Source organism: Pipistrellus hanaki, assembly GCF_964339955.1.
Source record: "Pipistrellus hanaki genome assembly, chromosome: 3".
Taxonomy (NCBI): domain Eukaryota; kingdom Metazoa; phylum Chordata; class Mammalia; order Chiroptera; family Vespertilionidae; genus Pipistrellus; species Pipistrellus hanaki.
Window position 1 is genome coordinate 172219341 of NC_140505.1, and position 21904 is coordinate 172241244.

The 21904-nt window shown below is 36.7% G+C and overlaps 2 protein-coding genes across 6 annotated transcripts in view; one reads left to right on the plus strand and one right to left on the minus strand.

Annotated features, from left to right (window-relative positions):
• Positions 1-7284, minus strand: part of LOC311619867 (uncharacterized protein) — a 34351-nt gene extending 27067 nt beyond the window's left edge. For 2 of the 4 annotated variants that reach the window (XM_084878494.1, XM_084878491.1), the window contains exon 1: positions 6627-7181. In XM_084878494.1, coding sequence (XP_084734620.1) covers positions 6627-6648 — 22 coding nt within the window. In that variant the 5' untranslated portion in view covers positions 6649-7181. Of the gene's footprint in view, positions 1-6626; positions 7182-7214 lie in introns of those variants that run through there. The other 2 variants (XM_084878492.1, XM_084878493.1) reach the window with 2 other exon arrangements.
• Positions 7285-7381: 97 nt separating this feature from the next.
• The window catches only part of METAP2 (methionyl aminopeptidase 2), a 32801-nt gene continuing 18278 nt past the window's right edge, over positions 7382-21904 (plus strand). The window contains exons 1-4 of one of the 2 annotated variants that reach the window (XM_084878488.1): positions 7382-7534; positions 9383-9490; positions 15656-15721; positions 19553-19655. In XM_084878488.1, coding sequence (XP_084734614.1) covers positions 7384-7534; positions 9383-9490; positions 15656-15721; positions 19553-19655 — 428 coding nt within the window. In that variant the 5' untranslated portion in view covers positions 7382-7383. The remainder of the gene's footprint in view (positions 7535-9382; positions 9491-15655; positions 15722-19552; positions 19656-21904) is intronic. The other variant, XM_084878489.1, reaches the window with a different exon arrangement.

Genomic DNA, 21904 nt, shown 5'->3' on the forward strand with positions numbered 1-21904 from the left:
ATTCTAGAACTGAAAAAAAAAGATTAAAATGAAAAATTAACTAGCTAGTTTAATAGGAACTAGACATTACAAAATAAAATAAATGAAGTTGAAGGCAAAGCAATGGAACCCATCTAAACTGAATCAAGAGAGAAACAAAAATCATCCAAGCCTCAGTGACTGTGGGACATTATCAAGTTGTCTGATTCAGTCTGGTGAAGTCCAGCTTCCTATTCATATACATTTGTCTTCTCACTGTTCTCACAGGGTGCAAGGGAGCAAGGAAGCTCTCTTTGGTTTCTTTTACAAGAGTACTAATCTCGTTCATGAGGCCTCTGCCCTTATTATGTCATCACTTCCTAATGGCACCCTCCCTCCATCTAATTGGGGATTAGGTTTCAACATATGAATTTTGGGGAGGGATGAATAGTCAGTCTATGGCACCAGATAAACAAAAAAATCTGTGGACTCGTCTATAATTTTCCAAGTGTAAAAGGGTTCTAAGACCAAAGTTTGAGAACTTCTCTTTAACCCTTTTCCATATACAACCTCACTAATAATATATTCCTATTCACCTCCGTCTTCAACACCAACATAACTCCCATTAATCAGTAGTGAGGGCCATTATCAGAAGAGATGGGAAGAGAGAGCCTACAAATAGTACTGTCATTTGTCTTCTAGTAGGTAGCTCATCTTTCTTTTGTGAACCCTTGATATTGATTTCTATGTAGCTCTGGCCAATAAATACTTGAAATCTCATGTGGGTAACGACACTCTTGACATTTTGGCCATAGGAATATTAGTTGGAACTAATTATGTCTTTTTTAAAATCTAGCCTAAATACATGGATGCTACATAGAGATTATGGGGAAGATAAAGAAGTTCTATTACTACCTAACTATTCTCCAGTTACAAAGAAAATAATAAATTATTGTAAGATGAAAGGTAACTTAGGATATCTTTGGACAGAACTAAAACAGAAAGAATCACAGAACAGTAACACATTTAATTTCAAGAAAGGTGCTCTCCAGAAGATAAAAAAGTGCTAGCCTTTTAAGAGTCACTGATGAAATGGGTTTGAGATAAAGGATCCTTTGATTCTCCAGCTGATGTCCAGAATAGTGCAATCCAATTTCTTATGAGAATTCTTTTGTGTGTGTGTGTGTGTGTGTGTGTGTGTGTGTGTGTGTGTTAACAAAATTGTTCTCACTAAAGTCACCACAGGGCTCCTAATAGTTAAAATCAATGGTCTAACTCATACAACTTAACAAAAGGAAGACAAATAGCCCAATCAAAAAATGGGCAACGGATTTATATAGATACTCTTCAAAAGAGAAAATAAGGAAGGCCAAGAGATATATGAAAACATGCTCAAAGTCACTAATCATCTGAGAGATGCAAATCAAAATGACAATGCAGTACCATTTCACTCTGTCAGAATGGCTATCATCAACAAATCAACAAATGACAAGTGCTGCGGAGAAAAAGGAACCCTCGTGCACTGCTGGTGGGAATGCAGACTGATGCAGCCACTAGAGAACAGTATGGCGTTTTCTCAAAAAACTAAAAATGGAACTCCCATTGACCCAGTGATCCCACTTCTAGAAATATATCCCAAGAACTAGAAACACCAATCAGAAAGGATATATGCACCCCTATGTTCATAGCAGCACAACTTTACCATAGCTAAGATTTGGAAATGGCCTAAGTGCCCATCAGCAGATGAGTGGATTAGAAAACGGTAGCACATCTACACAATAGAATACTACAATGTAGTAAAAACGAAGGAATTCTTACCATTTGCAACAGCATGGATGGAACTGGAGACCATTATGCTAAGCAAAACAAGCCAGTCAGAGAAAAATATATATCACATGATCTCACTCATTTGGGGAATATAGTGAACAACATAAACCGATGATTAAAAACAGATCCAGAGACAGAGAAGCATCGATCAGACCTTCAAACCTCAGAGGGAAGGTAGTGGAAGGTGGGATAAGGGAGAGAGATCAACCAAAGGACTTGTATACATGCGTATAAACCTAACCAATGGACACAGACAACAAGGCAGTGAGGGCATGAGTGTGTGTGTGGGGGGAGGGGCAATGAGGGGATAAGGACACATATGTAATACCTTAATCAATAAAGAAAAAATTAAAGAAAATAAATCAATAATCTAGTTTGAGACTTTATACTATTTGCTTTCTTCAACAGTTGATATAGCTGAACCAACTTTTGTTTTGTAAAACATTTTCTCCCACTTCCATTTGCTTATTCTCTGCATTTTCTCCTTCTTGGTCTATCATTCCTTTGTAATTTTCTTAACAATTTCCCACCTTTGCTTCTTACAGGAAAAAACCTCCACAATAAAACAAAACAAACATACCCCCCCCCACACACACACACACACACAATGCCCTAAAACATTAGTGTCCTTCTGGATTGTGTTGTTTCTGGTCCTTTTCTCTTCTCCCTGAGATACCTCATTCATAGCCTTCTACCATACCCAAGCAAGCCCTAATAATTCTCATTATCTCCAGATCCATGTTTCTCACTGACTACTGGATATCTTTGCCTGGATGCTCTGCAGGCATCTCAAACTTAAAATGTCCAAAGCTTATCTCTGAGCCTCCAAAACCTACTCCTCCTTTTCTATTCCCTATCTCACAGAGTGGTACCACCATCCACCCAGGAACCCAGGCCAGAAACCTGGGTGTCATCGTGAACTCCTCCCTCTCCACACTAACTGGCCCAGTAAGTATTCTTTTTTTAAAATAATTTTTCTTTTTAAAAAATATATTTTATTGATTTTTCACGGAGAGGAAGGGAGATAGAGAGCTAGAAACATCGATGAGAGAGAAACATCAATCAGCTGCCTCCTGCATACCCCCCACCGGGGATGTGCCCACAACCAATGTACATGCCCTTGACCGGAATCGAACCTGGGACCCTTCAGTCTGCAGACTGACATTCTATCCACTGGTTCCGGCCCAGTATTCTTAATTCTACATTTCTGCAGCCCAATCTCTCCCTCTAGCACCCTAAGAGACTTCGCCTGTTCTTATCAATATTTTCAACAAAAACATCTTAGCAAGTCTGCCCTACTACCAGACTCTGCCTTTCTAATTCTTTCTTTAGAATAAATGACATCAGATTTCGATTTCACTATTGAAGAAAGTTTTTAAAAAGGTTCTGAGAAATGACATACGAGGCCTTTAGTTGTGTTTTTTTTTTTTGGGGGGGGGGGTGTCAGGGCACAAAAGAATCAATATCATCTATTCTCACTGTCATTTCATCATAATAATTTTAAAGTACTGTTCAACTTCAAAAATCAGAAAGTACAAAAACAAACAAACAAAAAAACACACACAAAAAAAAACCACCCAAACCAAACAAAACAGAAAGCACCAAATTATCAAAGCAGAAAAAAGTCATTTAAATATACTTGGCTTTTTTAATAAAACAGTTTTCTGGATGGGAACCACTGTTCTAAAATTTAGACTGCCATCAGAGTCATCTTTCACAAAGCAAACATGACTAATTTCCCCTGGCTTGAAAACCTGTTTATATTATGTAAACATTTAAATTCATCCACATAATCTACATGCATATCATCTTACTATCTTTTAATGGATAAACAGTATGCATGGTATTGACATGCTATTGATATGTCCGTTGTCTTCTATTTTAGGCATTTTCTTAAATATTAAAATTTAAATATCCTTTGTCACATATCACCTTAAAGCCTTTTAATAAAAGCCACACTCTTTACATTAACACACTCTTTAAGGCAATTTATAATTTGGTCATAATTTACTTACGTCTCAGCAAAAAATTCCCCTGAGCATAACGCATTTTTTTCATGCCTTTATGCCAGTGATTCTCAACCAACAATTCCCTGCCCCTTTCTCCAAGAAGATATTTGGCAATGTCTGTTATAGTCTGAGTTGTGTCCCCTCCCAAATTCATATGTTGAAGCGCTAAACCCCCAATGTGGCTGTATTTGGGTAATACACACACACACACACACATTGGCAAAAGTAGGTTTACAGCTGTGAGTACATGAGAGTTAATAAAGCTATTGCAATAATCATAACCTGCTCATCCCTGTATATCATACAATTTGAACATTTAAAAAGTTATATGTATAGAATTTTTAAAACATAAAGATATGAAAAAAAATCCTTTGTATTTCCCTTAAATGTCAAGCAATCAAGCTTTCCCATTTTTTAAAACATTTTTCTTCTCGAAACTGGTTTGGTTCAGTGGGTAGAGCATTGGCCTTTGGACTGAAGGATCCCAGGTTTGATTCTGGTCAAGGACATGTACCTGGGTTGCGGGCACATCCCCAGTCGGGGGTGTGCAGGAGGCAGCTGATCCATGTCTCTCTCTCTCATCGATGTTTCTAACTTTCTATCCCTCTCTCTTCCTCTGTAAAAAATCAATAAAATATATTTTAAAAAAACACATATTTCTTGTTAACCCATTGCCAAATGTTACATAATATGTGTGCCTTAAATTATTTAGGCCATCATATAATCTACACAAATGGAAAAAAATTTTTTTTGTTTTTTTAAACACACTCCCCGGCCCTTCCCCTCCATCACAAATGAAAAATTTTTTAAGAGTATGGCTTATTAACAATATTAGCTAACACATCACGATTGTGTCAGACATCATACTATCATAAGTGCTTTCTCTCAATTTTTAAATTTAATTTCCATTTCCTATAATATTGTACTATCATTATCCTAATTTTACAAATGAATAAACTAAAATTTGGAGAGATTTACCTGTCCAAAGCATACCAATAGCAAGGATTTCAAAGAAAATACGGGGGTAATTATGTTGTGAATTTTGGAATCAAAATTTTCTCAGCAAAAATACATTTTTGACAAAATAATAAATATGTTTAATAGTAATGCATTGATTTTTATAAGAGGACAAGTATCTCTCTTAAGGGGGAAAACTTTTGTCAGATTATTTAGGTAGCAGCTGAGACAAAATGACTTCATGCAATTAGCTAGCAGCTACTGGTATTGAGTTAGGTGTATTTATTATAGGTTTTCTTAGATTCTTATTTAAGTTTTCAACATTTCTTACTCTTCTACCTCACTCAATTTTCTTTTGCAGAGAAAACCAAATGATGAAAATAGGAATGTCATGTACTATTTTAAGTACAGTTAACTTAGTTACCACAAACTCTTCAGTGTCCTGGAAAATAATCTCCCAGCAAATATCCATTATCAAGCTTTTAAGATATGTATTGTTTTTTACTACTACCTTAAAGTTTTGTTTTATTTCAATTTTCAGGGAAGGAAGGGACAGGAGTACAGTACAATTCTTTTGCAGCAAGAAATAATTTTTATTATGGCAGTTTTGCATCTTATTTTTTTCACTGAACAAACTTTCACATTGACAATTCTGTAGATCAATTTATACCTTAAGCACCCGGGTCAAAATTCATCTATCAAGTTTATTGGTTTTCTCTTTTAGGATCCCGTGTTTCCTGGGGTGGGTCTAAGGTAGTAACCATGAGGCAAGTGTTCCCACAACCTAGAGAGGAAATGAGATTTACAACAAAGTTTGAAGGCATTTTTTTATGTGGCAGGGTTTTTTTTTTGTTTGTTTGTTTGTTTGTTTTAAATAGCTTTTGGGAGTAGCTTTGCACTTCAACAAGGGTAAGCTTTGAATCCTCCTGAGGTTGACCAGCTACATCTTGCCCTCAATTTGAAAATCTTTTAAACCCTTTAAAAATTCCTCAGCTTTGTGATAGATTAATATGAAATAGAAAATAATTAATAAATAAGGAAAGTATTAGCATCTTATTTTATTTCTTTAAAAATATTTTTATTGATTTCAGAGAGGAAGGGAGAGGGAGAAAGTAATAGAAACATCAATGATGAACCATGGATCGACTGCCTCCTCTATGCCCCACATTGGGCATATGCCCTGACTGGGAATTGATCCCTGACTCCTGGTTCATAGGTGGACGCTCAAACACTGAACCACACCATTCTACTTTTTTCTTACATATTTGTTTCATTGAAAACCCTAAGCTTTTTTTCAGGGTACAGATATTTTATCTTATTCACTTTTGCATCTTTTACCAACAAAACTTACTACTAGTCTACACTATCAATAAATATTTACTGAATAGATCTGAAATTTCAATTGGGAAAGCAGCGTACAAAATCATTAAACTTTTGGTGCCTGATGACCTGGGTTTGGATCCTAATTTTGACTAACTTGGTGTATGACCTGGTACATATTACCCAAACTCTCTAATTTCCTCAACTCAAAACGTGGAATGAAATGAGATAATGAATGCAAAGTGCTTGGCACTTCCCAAGTACCCATGTATACAATGGGTAATTACTAAGCTCCTATGACACTCTAACTTAGAGGCAGGTATTGGTGATGAGCATACAATATGCAGGATTCCTGTCTTCATGGAGAACTGGGGAGATAGACATCAAAACAATCGCACAAATTAACGAATGACAAGTTGCCGTGAACTCCATGAGAGACTCTGAGGGCAGGGCCTGATTTATTTAGATGGCTGAGGAAGGATTCTCTGAGGGAGTGAGTGGCCTTTCAGCTGAAACTTGACGGACGAGGAAATTCTCTTTCCCCATGTGCCTCACCTCTCTTTAGTCTGGCTTCCATCTGTCCACCTAAACAGCTCTTGCCAAGGCACCAACGGCTTCCACCTGACACATTTCTGTCCTTTTACTTGACCTTTCAGTAGCACTCAACGCAGTGGGCCTCTCCTTCCAGAGACGCGCTGAGGCCTTCCCTTGGCTCCTCCAGTGAGCGCCTCCTCATCTCTTCCTCTTGGCAGGTTCGTCTCCCCAAGTGCCCGGACGGCCTCGCCGGGAGCTGTCATTGTGAATAACAACGCAGCCCTTTTGAGTCCTAAGAACAGAAGTGTGTATAAGGGAGACCATTTTCCAGCCCCTCTTCTGGCTCTCAGTGGGCTTTTACAAAACCGCGACTATCAAACTTTTCGCTTCCAATAGATTCCTTCTCGGGCGGACTGCGCCTGTGCACAGACAGGCACAGGCGTTCAACAGGTTCCCAGGCCGGCACGTCCACTTTGGGGGATGAATGAACGCCTGAGGCGCGGGAGGAGGCAGGTGCCGAGCTCCGCACCAGCCAACCGCAGCCAGGCCCGCCTCCGCCACCTTTCAGGCTCCGCCACCGCCTCCGCCTCCGCCGCTGCCTCGCCCTACCTGAGGTGAGTGAGCCCGCCGCGCACCGCGAGCGCCCCTAGTCCTCCGCCGTCCCAGCATTCCCCGCGCCCCGCCGTGCAGAGCGGCTTCCGGCGGGCGTCGGTGGTGGAGGTGAAGGAGCGGGCTCTCGCCGCTCGCTCTCACTCCCTCGCGCTCTCTCTCGGGCAACATGGCGGCCGTGGAGGAGGCAGCGTCCTCCGGGAACCTCCTGAATGGCGACCTGGATCCGGACGACAGGGAAGAGGGAGCTGCCTCTACGGCGGAGGAGGCAGCCAAGAAAAAGAGGCGAAAGAAGAAAAAGAGTAAAGGGGTTGCCACAGGTAAAGGGGAGTTGTATGTTGTTTTTTTCCAGGGATGGCCGAACGACTTGGCTGGCTCAGGCCCGGCGTGGATGACAGGGACCGGGGACTCGGAGCCCTGGACTGCACTGATTCCCAGGACTGAGCGTGTGGCGAGGCGGGGCTAACAGAGTCTCAGCCTCCGGCGGGGAGGCGGCTTCTCGTCCCGTGGGACTGGAGAGCTGGTGGAAGCGTGGAGAGGGAGAGGAGGGTCGCTCAGCTTCCCTTGGGGAGCTCTGGGGTCGGTAGGCCGGAGCCTCTGAGTTGCCAGAACTCGACTCCCGCACAGACTGTGCAACGGGCTGGAAGCCGTGCACCGAGCCCAGCCCTACCTACCGCCTTCCTCGCGGTTTGTCCTCCTCAAAAAGCTGGTTCTGACCCGCACAGCCCGCCGCCTCTTTGCTAGAGCATCTTGGTACTTAACTTTCGCCGAGGGTGTGGGTGAAGTGGACAAGCCCTAGCGCCTAGACCGCGCCTCACCCCGCCATCCCAGTTTACAGAGGGGTTTTTGGTGCGGGCTTCACTTTTGGGAGGTGTGTGTATATGCCCACGCTCTCCTGTCACTGAGTTGCAATTGCAGAATGTGTATCTGTGCGAATTTTCACTTGTCAAGTCCCATGGCATCATCAAGTTTTAGGGTTTTTAGGCTTGAATTAATAATGGCATTGCAGGAGTCTATTTATATATAGGGTATTCTGTGGCTCAGAGTCGAACTTCTCCAAATCCACTGGTAAGGCAAGGAAAACAGCTAAAAAAAAAAAAACCCCAAAAACAAAAAAAAACAACCTTAACACCTGGGTTATATAGTAAGAGTTATTTTACTTTGAGAAGTCAGTGTTTTTGTTACAGTAGGGTCCTTCATTTTAGGAAAAATTATTTACAGCTGTTTCATTTTAGGAAGAAAAAAAATATTTATACCTGTGAAAACCATGAAAGAATGAAAGAAAAAAAGGAGAGGCCAGAAGTGATGAGTGTGGAGTTAAGAGAAGTTGGAGAGGGTTAATCTATCTTTCTGAAATTTTGATTAGATGGGAGTTGAAGAGGGACAGTTGTAGGTGCTGAGACACTTCCAGAACAAAAGTTAATCCCGGGACACGGGCTAGTGGCTCTTCCTGGGTTTCAGATGAAGTCCAAACTCTTCAGTTTGGTCTTTAAGGTGTGTTCAGCAGACTGACCCTAATATATTTTTAGCAGTTGTAGCTTTCAATATGAATGCTCTACAAAAGCCAGAATGTCACTTAATTATGTACTACTTCATATTACTATCTTTCTACACACGCGTACTTTCTCCTCTAGCTAGATTATAATCACTTCCAGAGCAGGGGCCTGATCTTATGCTTAGCAGTTCAAGAATTTTGTGTTTTAGTAATGGAATGTCTCCTTCTTATTTATTTTGATTTTACCTAGCCCAGTTTGACAACTTTTTTCTTCAAGAATCCCTGAAGCCCCCAAATGTCCCCCAGAAATCCTCTTCACTAAGGTCTTCAGCATTTATTGCCTATCTTAAGTACCTGTTTGATTATGAAAGTATTTATTGTAGTCTAATTGTTAAATACTTTAAAAAGTTAAACTACTTAAATATAGGGACCAACTCACACTTTTGCTTAACCTTTAGCTGCTATCACAGAGAATGTATTTTGTTGAATGGACAATACTGCTTAGATTTGGGAGACTTTTCTTTGTCATTAAATAAATTCTGTTAATGTTCACAGTAATGTTTGTTTTTGTTTCCTAAACACCTATCAGGAAAGGTGTTCCAATATCTGTAGGACATATTCTAGTAGGAAAGTATCTTTATTAGATTTGATTTATGCTATTATATTTCCTTAGCAGGGCAACAGGAACCTGATAAAGAACCAGAATCCTCGGTGGATGAGGTAGCAAGACAATTGGAAAGACAAGCATTGGAAGAGAAAGAAAGAGATGATGATGATGAAGGTAAATGATTAATTTGGTATTTTTTTGTTATAAAAGCAAGAAAATACGACTTTCTTTAATCTTTTTCTTTATCCTCACCCAAGGACATGCTTTTATTGATTTGAGAGAGACACACAGAGAAAGAAACAATAATGTGATGTAAAAGTGAAACATTGATTGGTTGCTTCCCACATGTCCACAATCAGGGATTGATCTAACTTCCAACCTGTGCCCTGACTGGGAATGGAATCTGCCACTTTTCGGTGTATGAGACTATACTCTAACCAGTTGAGCCACACAGGCCAGGGCATTTTTTTTAAAAAAAACAATATCTACTTATTTGTCCATATAATCTATTACTTTCTGACATTTCTTAATTGACAGTATAATAAAACCTCAATGTCACAGATAAAAACGAAAAGGAATTTATTAGCAACTCTAAAAAGTTGGATATGTTGAATGACTGCTCAAACAACACAGTTGTCAACTTTTTAAAATGTACTTGGACCCTAGCTGAATTGGCTCAGTGGATAGAGCCTCAGCCTAAGGACTAAAAGGTCCTGGGTTCGAATCCCGCCAAGGGCACATGCTCAGGTTGTGGGCTGGATCCCTCATAGGGGGCATATAGGAGGCAGCCAATTAATGATTCTCTTTTCTTCTGAAATCAATAAAAATAAAAAATATATATTTTGAAATGTATTTGGTAAAAGGCCAAGTAGTGGGTGTGTATTAATATAAAATTGAAGGGTTGTTTATTTAACTTTTATTTAATATTTATTGAACAACTAATATCTACTATCCTACCCTGTTTCCTCGAAAATAAGACAGTGTCTTATATTAATTTTTGCTCCCAAAGATGCGCTAGGTCTTATTTTCAGGGGATTTCTTATTTTTCCATGAAGAAGAATATGGTGCACATTTATTGTTAAATGAAAATAAAGGAAATTTATTACCTGAATACGGTACAGTAGTACGGTAGTTGTCAACACAAACCAGACAAACTGTGAATCCTACAGTATCAAGAATTTATTCAGTGACAATCATGTCATCATCTTCTGGAACATCATCATAACAATCCAATTCCTGAATTTCTTGTGACTCCATTTCTTTCAGAATCAGTGGACCAAATCTCATGTTTAGCCTAGGGGGGGCCTTATTTTTGGGGGGATGCCTTATATTTCACTCAGAAGGAAACTTGTAAGTAGGTCTTATTTTCTGAGGAAACACGGTAGGATACTTTCACATGCATTCTTATTTTGCCCTTGCAAAGAAAGTAATTGCTCTTCTCAAGAAATGATAGTTATATGATTTTCCCAATGTGATACAGCTACCCTGTTTCCCCGAAAATAAGACAGTGTCTTATATTAATTTTTTCTCCCGAAGTTGTGCTAGGTCATATTTTCAGGGGATGTCTTATCTTTCCATGCGCTAGGTCTTATTTTCGGAGGATGTCTTATTTTCGGGGAAACACGGTAGTATGTGTAGAATAGAACCAGAATTTGAAACCTAGCACTTGATTCTAAGTCTATTCCTTTTACTCTCTGTACCAAAGCTACTTTTTTTTAATTATCAAAGGAGAATATTGGAGTGCTTCTATCCCTGATCCTAGTTCCTTGTGGTATTTTGGTTTTGTTAGATTTGTGTAAACATGGCAAGTGTTAGAATTATAGGAATTGATGCTATCAGTAAGACAGTGGAGGGAGTCATTAATTAAGAGAACTATTATATAGCATCTTTTTGCAAAGGGGGGAGATAGGGCTTTCCCATTCTCAGTTATTTACTGGTTTGACCTTCTCTACTTCAAGCACTGCCAGCTTGAGCCTTTGCTTTTCAGTCCTTAACAACAAATACCTGCTATATTTTAATTATTGTGTTAGGGTAATGTAGAGCAGTTGTTTTTTCCTCTAGAAAGGTATGTTCTGCCTTCAAAAGGCGTACAGTCAAAATTTGGTTTAAAAAGCACCAACATTACAGGGAATAGTTGTTTTTTCAACTTCTTTAAGCAAATCTCTTGTACATTTTACCTTTGGTTATGCTTCAGATTATGAATATATTTTTGAGCTCTTAAAAAAGGGTTTTATAAATTCAAAGTAATACAATAAGTTATAGACCTATGTGTAGAATATCACAATACTGCTCTTGAGTGTGCCTTGTTCCATTGCACCTCTACAAAGTTGTGTGACTTGAAATTGAAAGGGAACTTTTTGCTTGTCAGATAGGAAATCTTCAATGTATTAAAGATTTTAGTTTTCTCCAATTTTATCTAATTGTTTTTCTAATTCATTTTAATAATTAGGATCAACCAGTAGTACTAATCTGGTGTCAGGAGTCTTTGAGGGGATGGAAAGCTAGTATTTCAGAATCTTTGTTTTAAGGAAAGTTGATGGTGTGGTGGAGAGAAAACTTAGAGGTGAAAAAAAGCTACAGTAAAATTTATTGGTATTGGAGATGGAATTGGCTGAATGCTAAAAAAGTCTCGTTGAAAGGAAATGGGACTTGAATAAAACCAAACAGAAGGAACCATTGGGGGAGAGGGGTGGAATAATAATTGTGAAAGTCTTTGGAGTGTAATGAACAATGCATCCCGGTCATATAAGATCCATTGAGGGAGCTTATGAGCACTTTAAAAGAAGAATGTTATGAAAAACAATTTTCATATATAGTCTTCATATATATTCACAATTGTTAAAAAAGAGGATATATATATATATATAGGAAAGGCAGGAAGATCATTTTGGAGGCCACTCAACAATAGTCCATGCATATGGTATTAAGTTGGTGGTTATGCTAGTAAATGAGTATGAGAGAGAAATATTGATGATCAGCTGCCTCCTGTGCACACCCCACCAGGGATCAAGCCTGAAACCAGGCATGTGCCTTGACTGAAATGGAACTGGGAACCTTTTGGTGCACAAGACAACGCCCAGCCAACTGAGCCGCATTGGCCAGGGCTCACAGTAATACTTGGTGAGAGTCATCAGTTGTATATATTTCAGTAGCTCACTACGTTTTTTTTGCCTAGTAGTATTCCAAATTTATTTATCCATTTACTGGTTGATGAATATTTCCAGTTTTTGTCTATTTCAAATAAAGTTACTATTATCATTTGCATACAGGTCTTTGTGTAGACATGTTTGCATTGCTCCTGGTTAAATACTTAGTAGTGGGTCATATGTTAAGTGTATGTTTAATCTCATAAGAAACTCTTCCTAAATGTCTACCATTTTGCAGTGTTGGAGAGTGCCAGGTTCTTTGTATCATCATAAGCACTTGGTATTGTTAGTTTAAAAATTTTAGTTTTTGTAAAAGTTGAGTGGTGGTATGTCATTGTGGTTTTAATTTGCATTTCCATAACTGATGATGATGAACATCTTTTCATATTTTTATTTGCATTTCATGTGTTTTTAGTGAAGTGTTTTCCTCTTTCGTCCATTTTTCAATTGGATTCTTGTCTTACTGAATTATAATAGTTTTTTTTTATATATATATTCTTGATATAAGTTTTTTATCAGATATATATGTTTTACAGATATTTTCTCCCATGCTGGTATTGTTTGCAACAGAAAAGATTTCAGTTTTGATAAGGTCCATTTTATATATTTCTTTTCCTTTATTAGTCATATGTGGTTTTTTTCCCATTCTATTCAAAAAGCTAAATAATTACTATCATGAAGATTTTCTTTTATATTCTCTTAAGTTTTATACACCTTTCACTGTTATGTTTAGGTCTGTAGTCTATTGAGAATGAATTTTTGTATGCAGTGCAAGAATGAGATTAAGGTACCTTTTTTACATATGGATGCCCAGCTGTCATTCAACAAATTTTAATTGATTTGGACATAAATAAATATGAACCATTTCTGCCTGTTAAGAATATCCTGGGATGCTGTGAAAAAACAAAAAAAAACACAAAACACACATCTGAAAACCAAATTGCAGCATCATATGATGAGTGAAATTATAAGCATATATATAGTTTAATATAATACTTAGATACTGACTCTACCACCATCCTGGCATTAGGGTTCAATAAATGGTGGTTTGCATATTTCTTAAAGCATTTTAGGTTGAGTCTAGTGTATGTAGCAGTATGCTAGACATTTAATGTTGTTCCAGAGCAAAGGCTATCTTGTTTAATATTCTGTCCCTTTTGTCTGTCACTTAAGAACCCAGCATACATTTGTTGGATGAAAGGTTACAGTTAAAATTGTAGTGCAGACTATATGAATTGATTATATGACACAAAAGGAAAATGAAAATTGTATTTTCCAAAGGATTCCCATGTTATTTTTGTTAGGCTTTTGCATCTTCAAACCAATAATGAGTAAATCAAGCAAAATTTGTGTTTCCACTGCATGCTTGTTATTTTAGAGGCTCAAACAAAAGGAATTGCAATTTTTGTAAGTCAAATATTGGCAATTTCCTATCACTCAATCCAGTGGTCACCAACTATTGGTCCACGAGATCCTAAAGGTTGGCGACCACTGAATGAATTCATTCAAAGCACTATATCATGCTTCCTCTTCCCTCTTTGCTAAACTGCTGTTTCCTGTTTCTCCATTGGGCAAAAATAAATAAAAATAAGATAAAATAGACTAAAAGAACTTATTTATTGAGTATACTAAATATTTACAACATGCTAGGCACTTTTCTTAACTTAATAAATGGTTCTTTTAGCCCTTGAGAAACTTTCAAATGAAAAGGGGGTCAGTGTAAATCATTTATTGTAATTTTTTGTGATAATTGTCACAGAAGAATACAGTAGGTAGCATGGCGAAATAATGTCTATTATGGCTTCTGCCTGTCAGTCCGGGAATAAAAATGGAGCTTTTTAAGCAGAAAATGTAAGTAGTAGTCATTTGATACTGTTTTATGGGTGTGGATTTCACTAACTAAAATGATTGATGTTAGATGAATTACTGCCACAAGGTAAAACACTTAAAAGAATACTATATGGGGAAACATACTATTAAACTGTCAACTTCTCATTGAGACAGTATTCTATTTATCCATCATTGCAGTATGACTTGTGTGTAGATTAGCGTAATTGAGAAATAATTGTTGGAATTTATTAAGTTGCATTTTTAGAAATTCGGACGCTTAAGTCTATATTTTATTTCTTTATTTAAAATGTTTTAAGCCACTTAATCTTGGCCATAATAATATCCTCTATAATTTTTCAGAGTTCAAGGGTATGAGTGTGGGCTTCATAGAAGGTGGTTATAAAAACTGGCAAGCAGATCTTGGCTGTTTGGATACTTTTATGCCAACAATTTTTTGAAATAGTTATTGACTTTATTTTTAGGCATCAGAGAATATGAGAACTCTGAAACTAGGAAGTGTATAATATGTCCTCTTTTTTTTTTTTTTTTTTTTTTTTTTTTTGCATACAATTTGACTCTGAAGGAGAACTCTTTGTTTAATCACAACTATGCAGGAAAAGATAAAATGTGAAACCCCAAATACCTGCATTGTGTTATATTTTTGGTCCAATTATGCCATTTACCAGTTGGGATTATCTTGGGCATGTCCCTTAAACACTCCTACACTCCTTGTTACCTTATAGGGTTGTATTTAGGATCACATGTGGTCATGAAACACAAGTGTTTAAGCATATGTAAATTGTAACTAGTATTTTAGCTGAAGTCACAGTTATTGATATTAAACTAACACTAGTTATTTTTCCTAATTCTTTAAAAAAGATGTCATTTACTATATTTTTTCTTAAAATTTATCAGCATTTCTTTTAATAGAGTAAGTCAAATAAAAGGGAGAGGGATGGATAGATAGATAGATAGATAGATAGATAGATAGATAGATAGATAGATAGATAGAAACATCAATCATGAAAGAAAATCATTGATCAGCTGCTTCCTACACACCCCTTATTGGGGATTAAGCCCGATAGCTGGGCACATGCACTGACTGCGAATCAAACTGACCTCCTGGTTCATGAATAGACGCTCAACCACTGAGCTACGCCAGCCAGACAGTTGAGTAGAACTTTTGATTACACAAGTCAAATTTTGATACTTAAAGCTAGCAATATAAGAAGTCATGAGAGTATTAGGTCAACTCTGTCATATGCTATTTCAGATACAGTGTATGTGTCTGTACACCTGTCTATGCTTGCTTCATCCTTCTAGAGGTTTAAATGAATATGCATTTGAAATTATCTTTTCTTAGATGGAGAAGGTGATGGAGATGGAGCAAGTGGAAAGAAGAAGAAAAAGAAGAAGAAGAAGAAAGGACGTTAGTGTCTTAAGTTAATCTTACTTGACAAATTAGAAGTCTTATTAAGCAGTGGGTTTGAAGTTGCTTAAGAAACTGGTATATTTCAGGGAAATAAATTTAGGCTTACTTAGAGGTAGTATTTAGTGATATAAATATTTTGCAAGTACTTTGGTGTAACAATCTTGATGGCATTTTTTTTAGCTGATATTCAGCTAAGGAATATTAATAATAGATTGTTGCATTTTACTGTAAGTTAGGGATGAATTCTAAAATCTTTATGATTTAAATCTTGAATAATTCAAATAATGAGTCTGTTGGGGATGACTTAAGTACCACTATGTGGTAAAAGGATAAACAAATTTTGCAGTTCATCTGCCAGCTTTGAAATTGTGAAATTCTTGATGAATATTTAATGAAGAGCCCCATTATTTAAAACTTGTGCATATGGTAAAATTTTTATTAATAATGTTTATATTGCACTTATTTCAGATTTACTTAAAATATGATCCTACTTGTGTTCGTTTTTGTAAATGGCATAATCAAACATCTTCAGGGACCTAAACTCTATTAGGCAGACTAAGGAGGAAGACTATATAGTATTGGGAAATAAAAGTTGGTTTGAGAATCAAAACAGTTATTATTTTACACAAGCCAGCCCCCTTGAACTATTGGGGGCTACTGAGTTCTGATTATATCTTTTAAATCTTACAGGCTAAAATTTTATGAATCAGGATATTGGGGACTTAACTTCCCTTTTTATATCTGTGTTGAGAGAAATACTTAAATTATTGTTTAAGAAAGATAATGTCTCTGCCAGCCATTTTCCTGATATGTCTCCAGGTAGAGATGGGATAGTCTTCTTTTTATTCAGGCATGCATCCATGTTAGATGCTTCTATTCAAAGATGTCAGTCCTGCCCCTAGCATAGTCTGTATTTAATGAATATAGGTTACTTGTATTCCAGGAATCGTCTAGAGATTATGATACCATATTTCTTCCATTCAAAAATTGTTAAAAGTGTGCCCATGAGACATGCTATTACCCAACAACTGCTTGAGATAATATCAATTTCTCTAAATACTTTAAAAGTGTTCCCTAATGAAGGTAGATAAGCAGGGAGGAGTGTTAAGGGGCTGCCTTTGTATTTGCTCTTGGTAGAATTCTTCCACCACCACCAGCCTTTATTGTTCCTCCTTTGAGGACATTGCTGAACTTACTACTGTTTATTATATTTCTTTATGAGCACTCTCAAGAGAGTCTTTTGTCAGATCTTAATGTTAAGAATAATTTTGCTTTTCCTGAGTAATTTTATCTCAGAAACATGAACTATGCAAATAACCTAGAGTTTTTTTTATGTTTTGTTTTATATTTTTATTCTAACGGGCCTAGAGCCATATCTGTGGTTTTGTGTTGGCCTCATTTCAGGTTCTGTTTTATGTTCTTAACATGTTTTTATTTTTGCTCTCTTATTTACTTTGATGCCTCTAGTTTGTGTATTTTAGATATTCTTGTAGACTATCATATATCACTTCTGGAATAAACCAAATAATGTACATTCAGAAGTTTATTATCTCATCTAGAAAGTGGGAGAATTATAAGTAATAGTTAATGGTAACTTCAGTACAGATTATTATAATTATCCATTGTTTTAGATAATTGAATATAATACATTATAATTTTCAAAGGTTATATAAAATTTCACCTGGTTCTTCATTTTGTAGATAAGGAAACAGGCTTGGCACATTTAGCCATTTGTCCAAGTCACAGCTAATAAGTGGTAAAATCACAGCTAAACTTCAACTCTGATTGATATTTTGGTTATAGATTTTTAATTTTTTCTCTAATGATGTCTTTGAATCCTTTAATTTGTGGACATCATAAAAAGCATCTTTATCAGATTTGTAGATGGGATAAAGCTGAGGGTGATGAGATAATACTGTGGTTTACCCAAAATGAATGGATTTAGCTGGGAAGATAATGACTGCCTCTGTTGTCAGGAGTAACAGGATTACTAAATTTGAGTGTGAAGCTAAATTATAATAGATGACCTCTAAGACTTTTTTTAAATTCTACTATTTTCTTTTAGGGGAAATGTAAAAAAAAATCTTCCAAGTTTATTTGCCCATAGAACCCATTTAAACCAGTTGGCTGACGCTCGTGATATTGAGCATGTGGGTTAAAGGAGGAAACAAAAAAAAATGGTTTTGTAGGTAAATGATTTGGCTCAATAAACAATCATATTTTTATTTATGCACATTGTTTTTCTCCCCTTTCAGAACAAAAGAGCAAAATACGTGTTAAAACTTTAAAAAATCAATAACATAAGTAATAATCCAAAGGAAACCACATACTTCAACTTAGTTGATAAATTTTACATTGAAAATCATAAAATAACCCATGCAGCCTCCTGACATTCCTTGGATATAGCATTTGTTACTAAAAGCAGTTCTTCATGTGATAAGAACTATACCACTAGTTCATATATTTGGGGGAAATTTTAGAAAACAAATTTCTTAATTACCTTTTAAAAGCATCTTGAAACCCCACTGGTGTGGCTTAGTGGTTGAATATCAACCTACGAACCAGGAAGTCACAGTTCCATTCCTGGTCAGGGCACATGCCCAGGTTGCAGGCTTGATCCCCATGCAGGAGACAGCCAATCAGTGATTCTCTCTGGTCATTGATGTTTCTCTCACTTCCTTTCCCTTCTTCTCTGAAATAATATATATATATATATATATATATATATATATATGTATATGTATGTATATATGTATGTATGTATGTATATGTATATTAAAAAACAACACCACCAAAACATAAAAAGCATCTTGAAAGCTGGTGTTTTAGTACATAGTTTGGGAAATAATGTCCTTAAAACATATGTAGGTATTAACTTTTTTCGAGTATTTGGAAATTTGTGTATGGCTACCTAAAGTCTTTAGGCACTGAGTGAACTTTATACCTATTATGACCTTGAAATAAGTTTTTAAACTTGTTTTATTAACATAACAACTTTATATTTTTACTTTATTGCTATAAGATTTCTTATTTTCTTTTTTTTAAACTTTAAAAAAAATATATTTTATTGAATTTTTACAGAGAGGAAGGGAGAGGGAGAGAGAGTTAGAAACATCGGTCAGCTGCCTCCTGCACAATCCCTACTGGGGATATGCCCTCAGCGTGCCCTTGACCGAACTTGAACCTGGTACCCTTCAGTTCTCAGGCCAACGCTCTATCCACTGAGCCAAACCGATTAGGACTAATTTCTTATTTTCTTTTTCTTTTCTTTTTTAAGTTAATATATTTTATTGATTTTACAGAGAGGAAGGGAGAGGGATAGAGCATTTGAAACATCATTCAGCTGCCTCCTGCACAACCCCTGTCAGCAATGTGCCCGCAACCAAGATATATGCCCTTGACCAGAATCGAACATGGGACCCTTCAGTCCTCAGGCTGATGCTCTGTCCACTGAGCCAAACTGGTTAGGGCTAGATTTCTTATTTTCTTGTTGCTGCTTTTATTTGTATTTGTAAAAGACAACCTCTATATGCTATCCCATTTCCAGTATAATAAATGAAGACAAAAACATTAAAAATGTGCTTTCTGCCAAGGTATATGCTATTTAATATATAATGGAGTCGAAGAATTGAATATTTTTATTCCCAAGCAATATTAAATCTGAAAGGAGGTGACCAGCATGGTATTTTAACTATAAGGAGACAAACAGCAAGGAGGTTCCTTAAATCCGGACATACCACAACCATTAGGAACTGAGAAAAACTGTAATGATAACTGCTTAATTTTATTTCTAACTACAGAAGGTAATGCTTTATTTGTATCTCACAGCAAAAGTTCAAACAGACCCTCCCTCAGTTCCAATATGTGACCTGTATCCTAACGGTGTATTTCCCAAAGGACAAGAATGCGAATACCCACCCACACAAGATGGGTAAGGATCATAAAATAACTTCCAGTTTGACTTTTGAAAGTTGTAGTTTAGCAATAAAGCAGATTTGATTTTTTTCTCAGAACTTGCTCCACTACCTTAATAAAAGCTTGTGAATTTGTTAGAGAAAATACAGTAGAAGCCCTCTTATCCAAAATGATTGGGACCAGTAGTTTGGTTAATCAAAAAAAGTATGTTATAATGGGGATTCAGAAAGAAAAAATCTTTATTGGTAAAAGTTAACGTAAATATTTTGTTTTCATCATTTTTAGGATGAATTTGCATTGGACTCTACACCCCCCCCCCCCCAATAAGTCATATCCATAATGCATTGTCTATGAGTCTTTTGAGTTTCTATGAAGAACTAAGTAATCTGAGAGCTAATGCCTATCTATATCTTTATATTTTTTTCTGAAACCATTTATATTTCTTTATTTAATTTGACAGTATTTTTTGATGATTTGCCTTTATTGAGGTTTTTCTGAGTATCAATTTAGTTTTCATAGAAACAATTTTAAAATGTAATATATATAATTAAATAACATAATTATAGTAGTAACTACTGGTGACTTATAACAAGTTTTGGGAACATATCACCTTATTTCTTGGAAATATTCTGAAAGGATATGTTTCCACTGGTCAGCAGACACACAATAGCATTATGCAGACTGGTTAAGAATATGGAAACTGGGTCTAAACTATCTGCATTTGAATCCTAGCTCTAATACTTATTAGCTTTGTGACTTGGGCAAATAATTTATCATGTCTATAGTTTTATTTCCTCATCTGTAAAAACACACACAAAAGGACACTTCATAAGGTTGTGAGGAATAATAACCTATGTAAAACACTTAGGAGAATAATAGACACATAGTAGGCATTAAGTATTAGCTGCTATTATTCATAATAGGAACTTGTCATCTACTGATATCCAGAATACAATGAGAATTTAGTCACTATGTTTTACGGAGGGAATCAAGAGCATTGGTTGAGTGGTTGCAATAGTTGGCTAAGAAAGCTTCTACTGTAGCATTGTTTTTTTGTTTTTGTTTCTCTCTTAGAAAGAGTGGAAGGGAGCAGGGAGGGGCAGAGAGAGAAATACTGATGTGAGAGATGCATAGATTTGTTGCCTCCTATAGGTCCCCTCAGTGCAGGGATCAAGCCTGCAACCCATGTACTTGCCCTTGACCTCGAATCAAACCCAAAACCTTTCCTTGCACAGGCCAATGCTCTAACCACAGAACCATGCCAGCCATCTGTTTATTTTTTTTTTGTTTTGTTAATTAGAAAAGAGCATGATGTTATATTTTTACTCCCTCCTTGTTCCCAGTTCTCATAGGGAATTAGCCTGTAAAGTTGGAGAGTTTTATGGTATAGGCATCTTTTCTTTAAATTGAATTCATCTGTCTATATCCTGTCTTAATGCATCTATTTTAAAAAAGTAACAGACACATAATTTTATAGTAATTACATAAATTTTCATTGTACATAGGATGTGATCACACTTATTTTTAAGTAAAAATTTTTAATTTATTATTATTATTATTTTTTGCTTGTTCCCTCTTCCTTCCAGACCCATGTAAGCACCTAGCAGGTAGCCTTCCATATTTTTCTATGCTCATATATGTGTTAACTATGTCTGTTCATGTAAGGAGAGTGTTTTGGTCATTGTTTGTTTACAAAAATGAAATCAGGCATACTTTTCCTTCACCTTGCTTTCCTCATTCACTACTATCCTTGAAAGTTCCTCTAAGTCAGAATAGCTCTAATACTTTTGAATGGCTTCATAACATTCTATGGTGTGAATATATCACTTTATTCCACCATTTTCTAATTGGTGAGCATTTACTTTGTCTCCAGTATTTTTTGCCATTATAAACCATCCTATATAATAAAAGGGTAATATGCAAATTGACCCTAATAGTGGAATGACCAGGAATGACCAGTGGCTATGACGCATACTGACCACCAGGGGGCAGACACTCAACGCAGGTTGACCCTAGTGGTCAGTGTGCTTCCATAGTGGGAGCTCTGCTCAGCCACAAGCTGGGCTGACTGCTGTGAGTGCAGCAGCGGTGGTGGGAACCTTTCCTGCCTCCATGGCAGTGCTAAGGATTTCCGACTGCTGAGTGGGCCTAAGCCATCAGTCAGACATCCCTTGAGGGCTGCCAGAGGGATGTCTTAACTGCCAGTTTAGGCCCAATCCCCTGGGGAGTGGGCCTAATCCAGCAGGTGGACAACCCCTTAGGGGT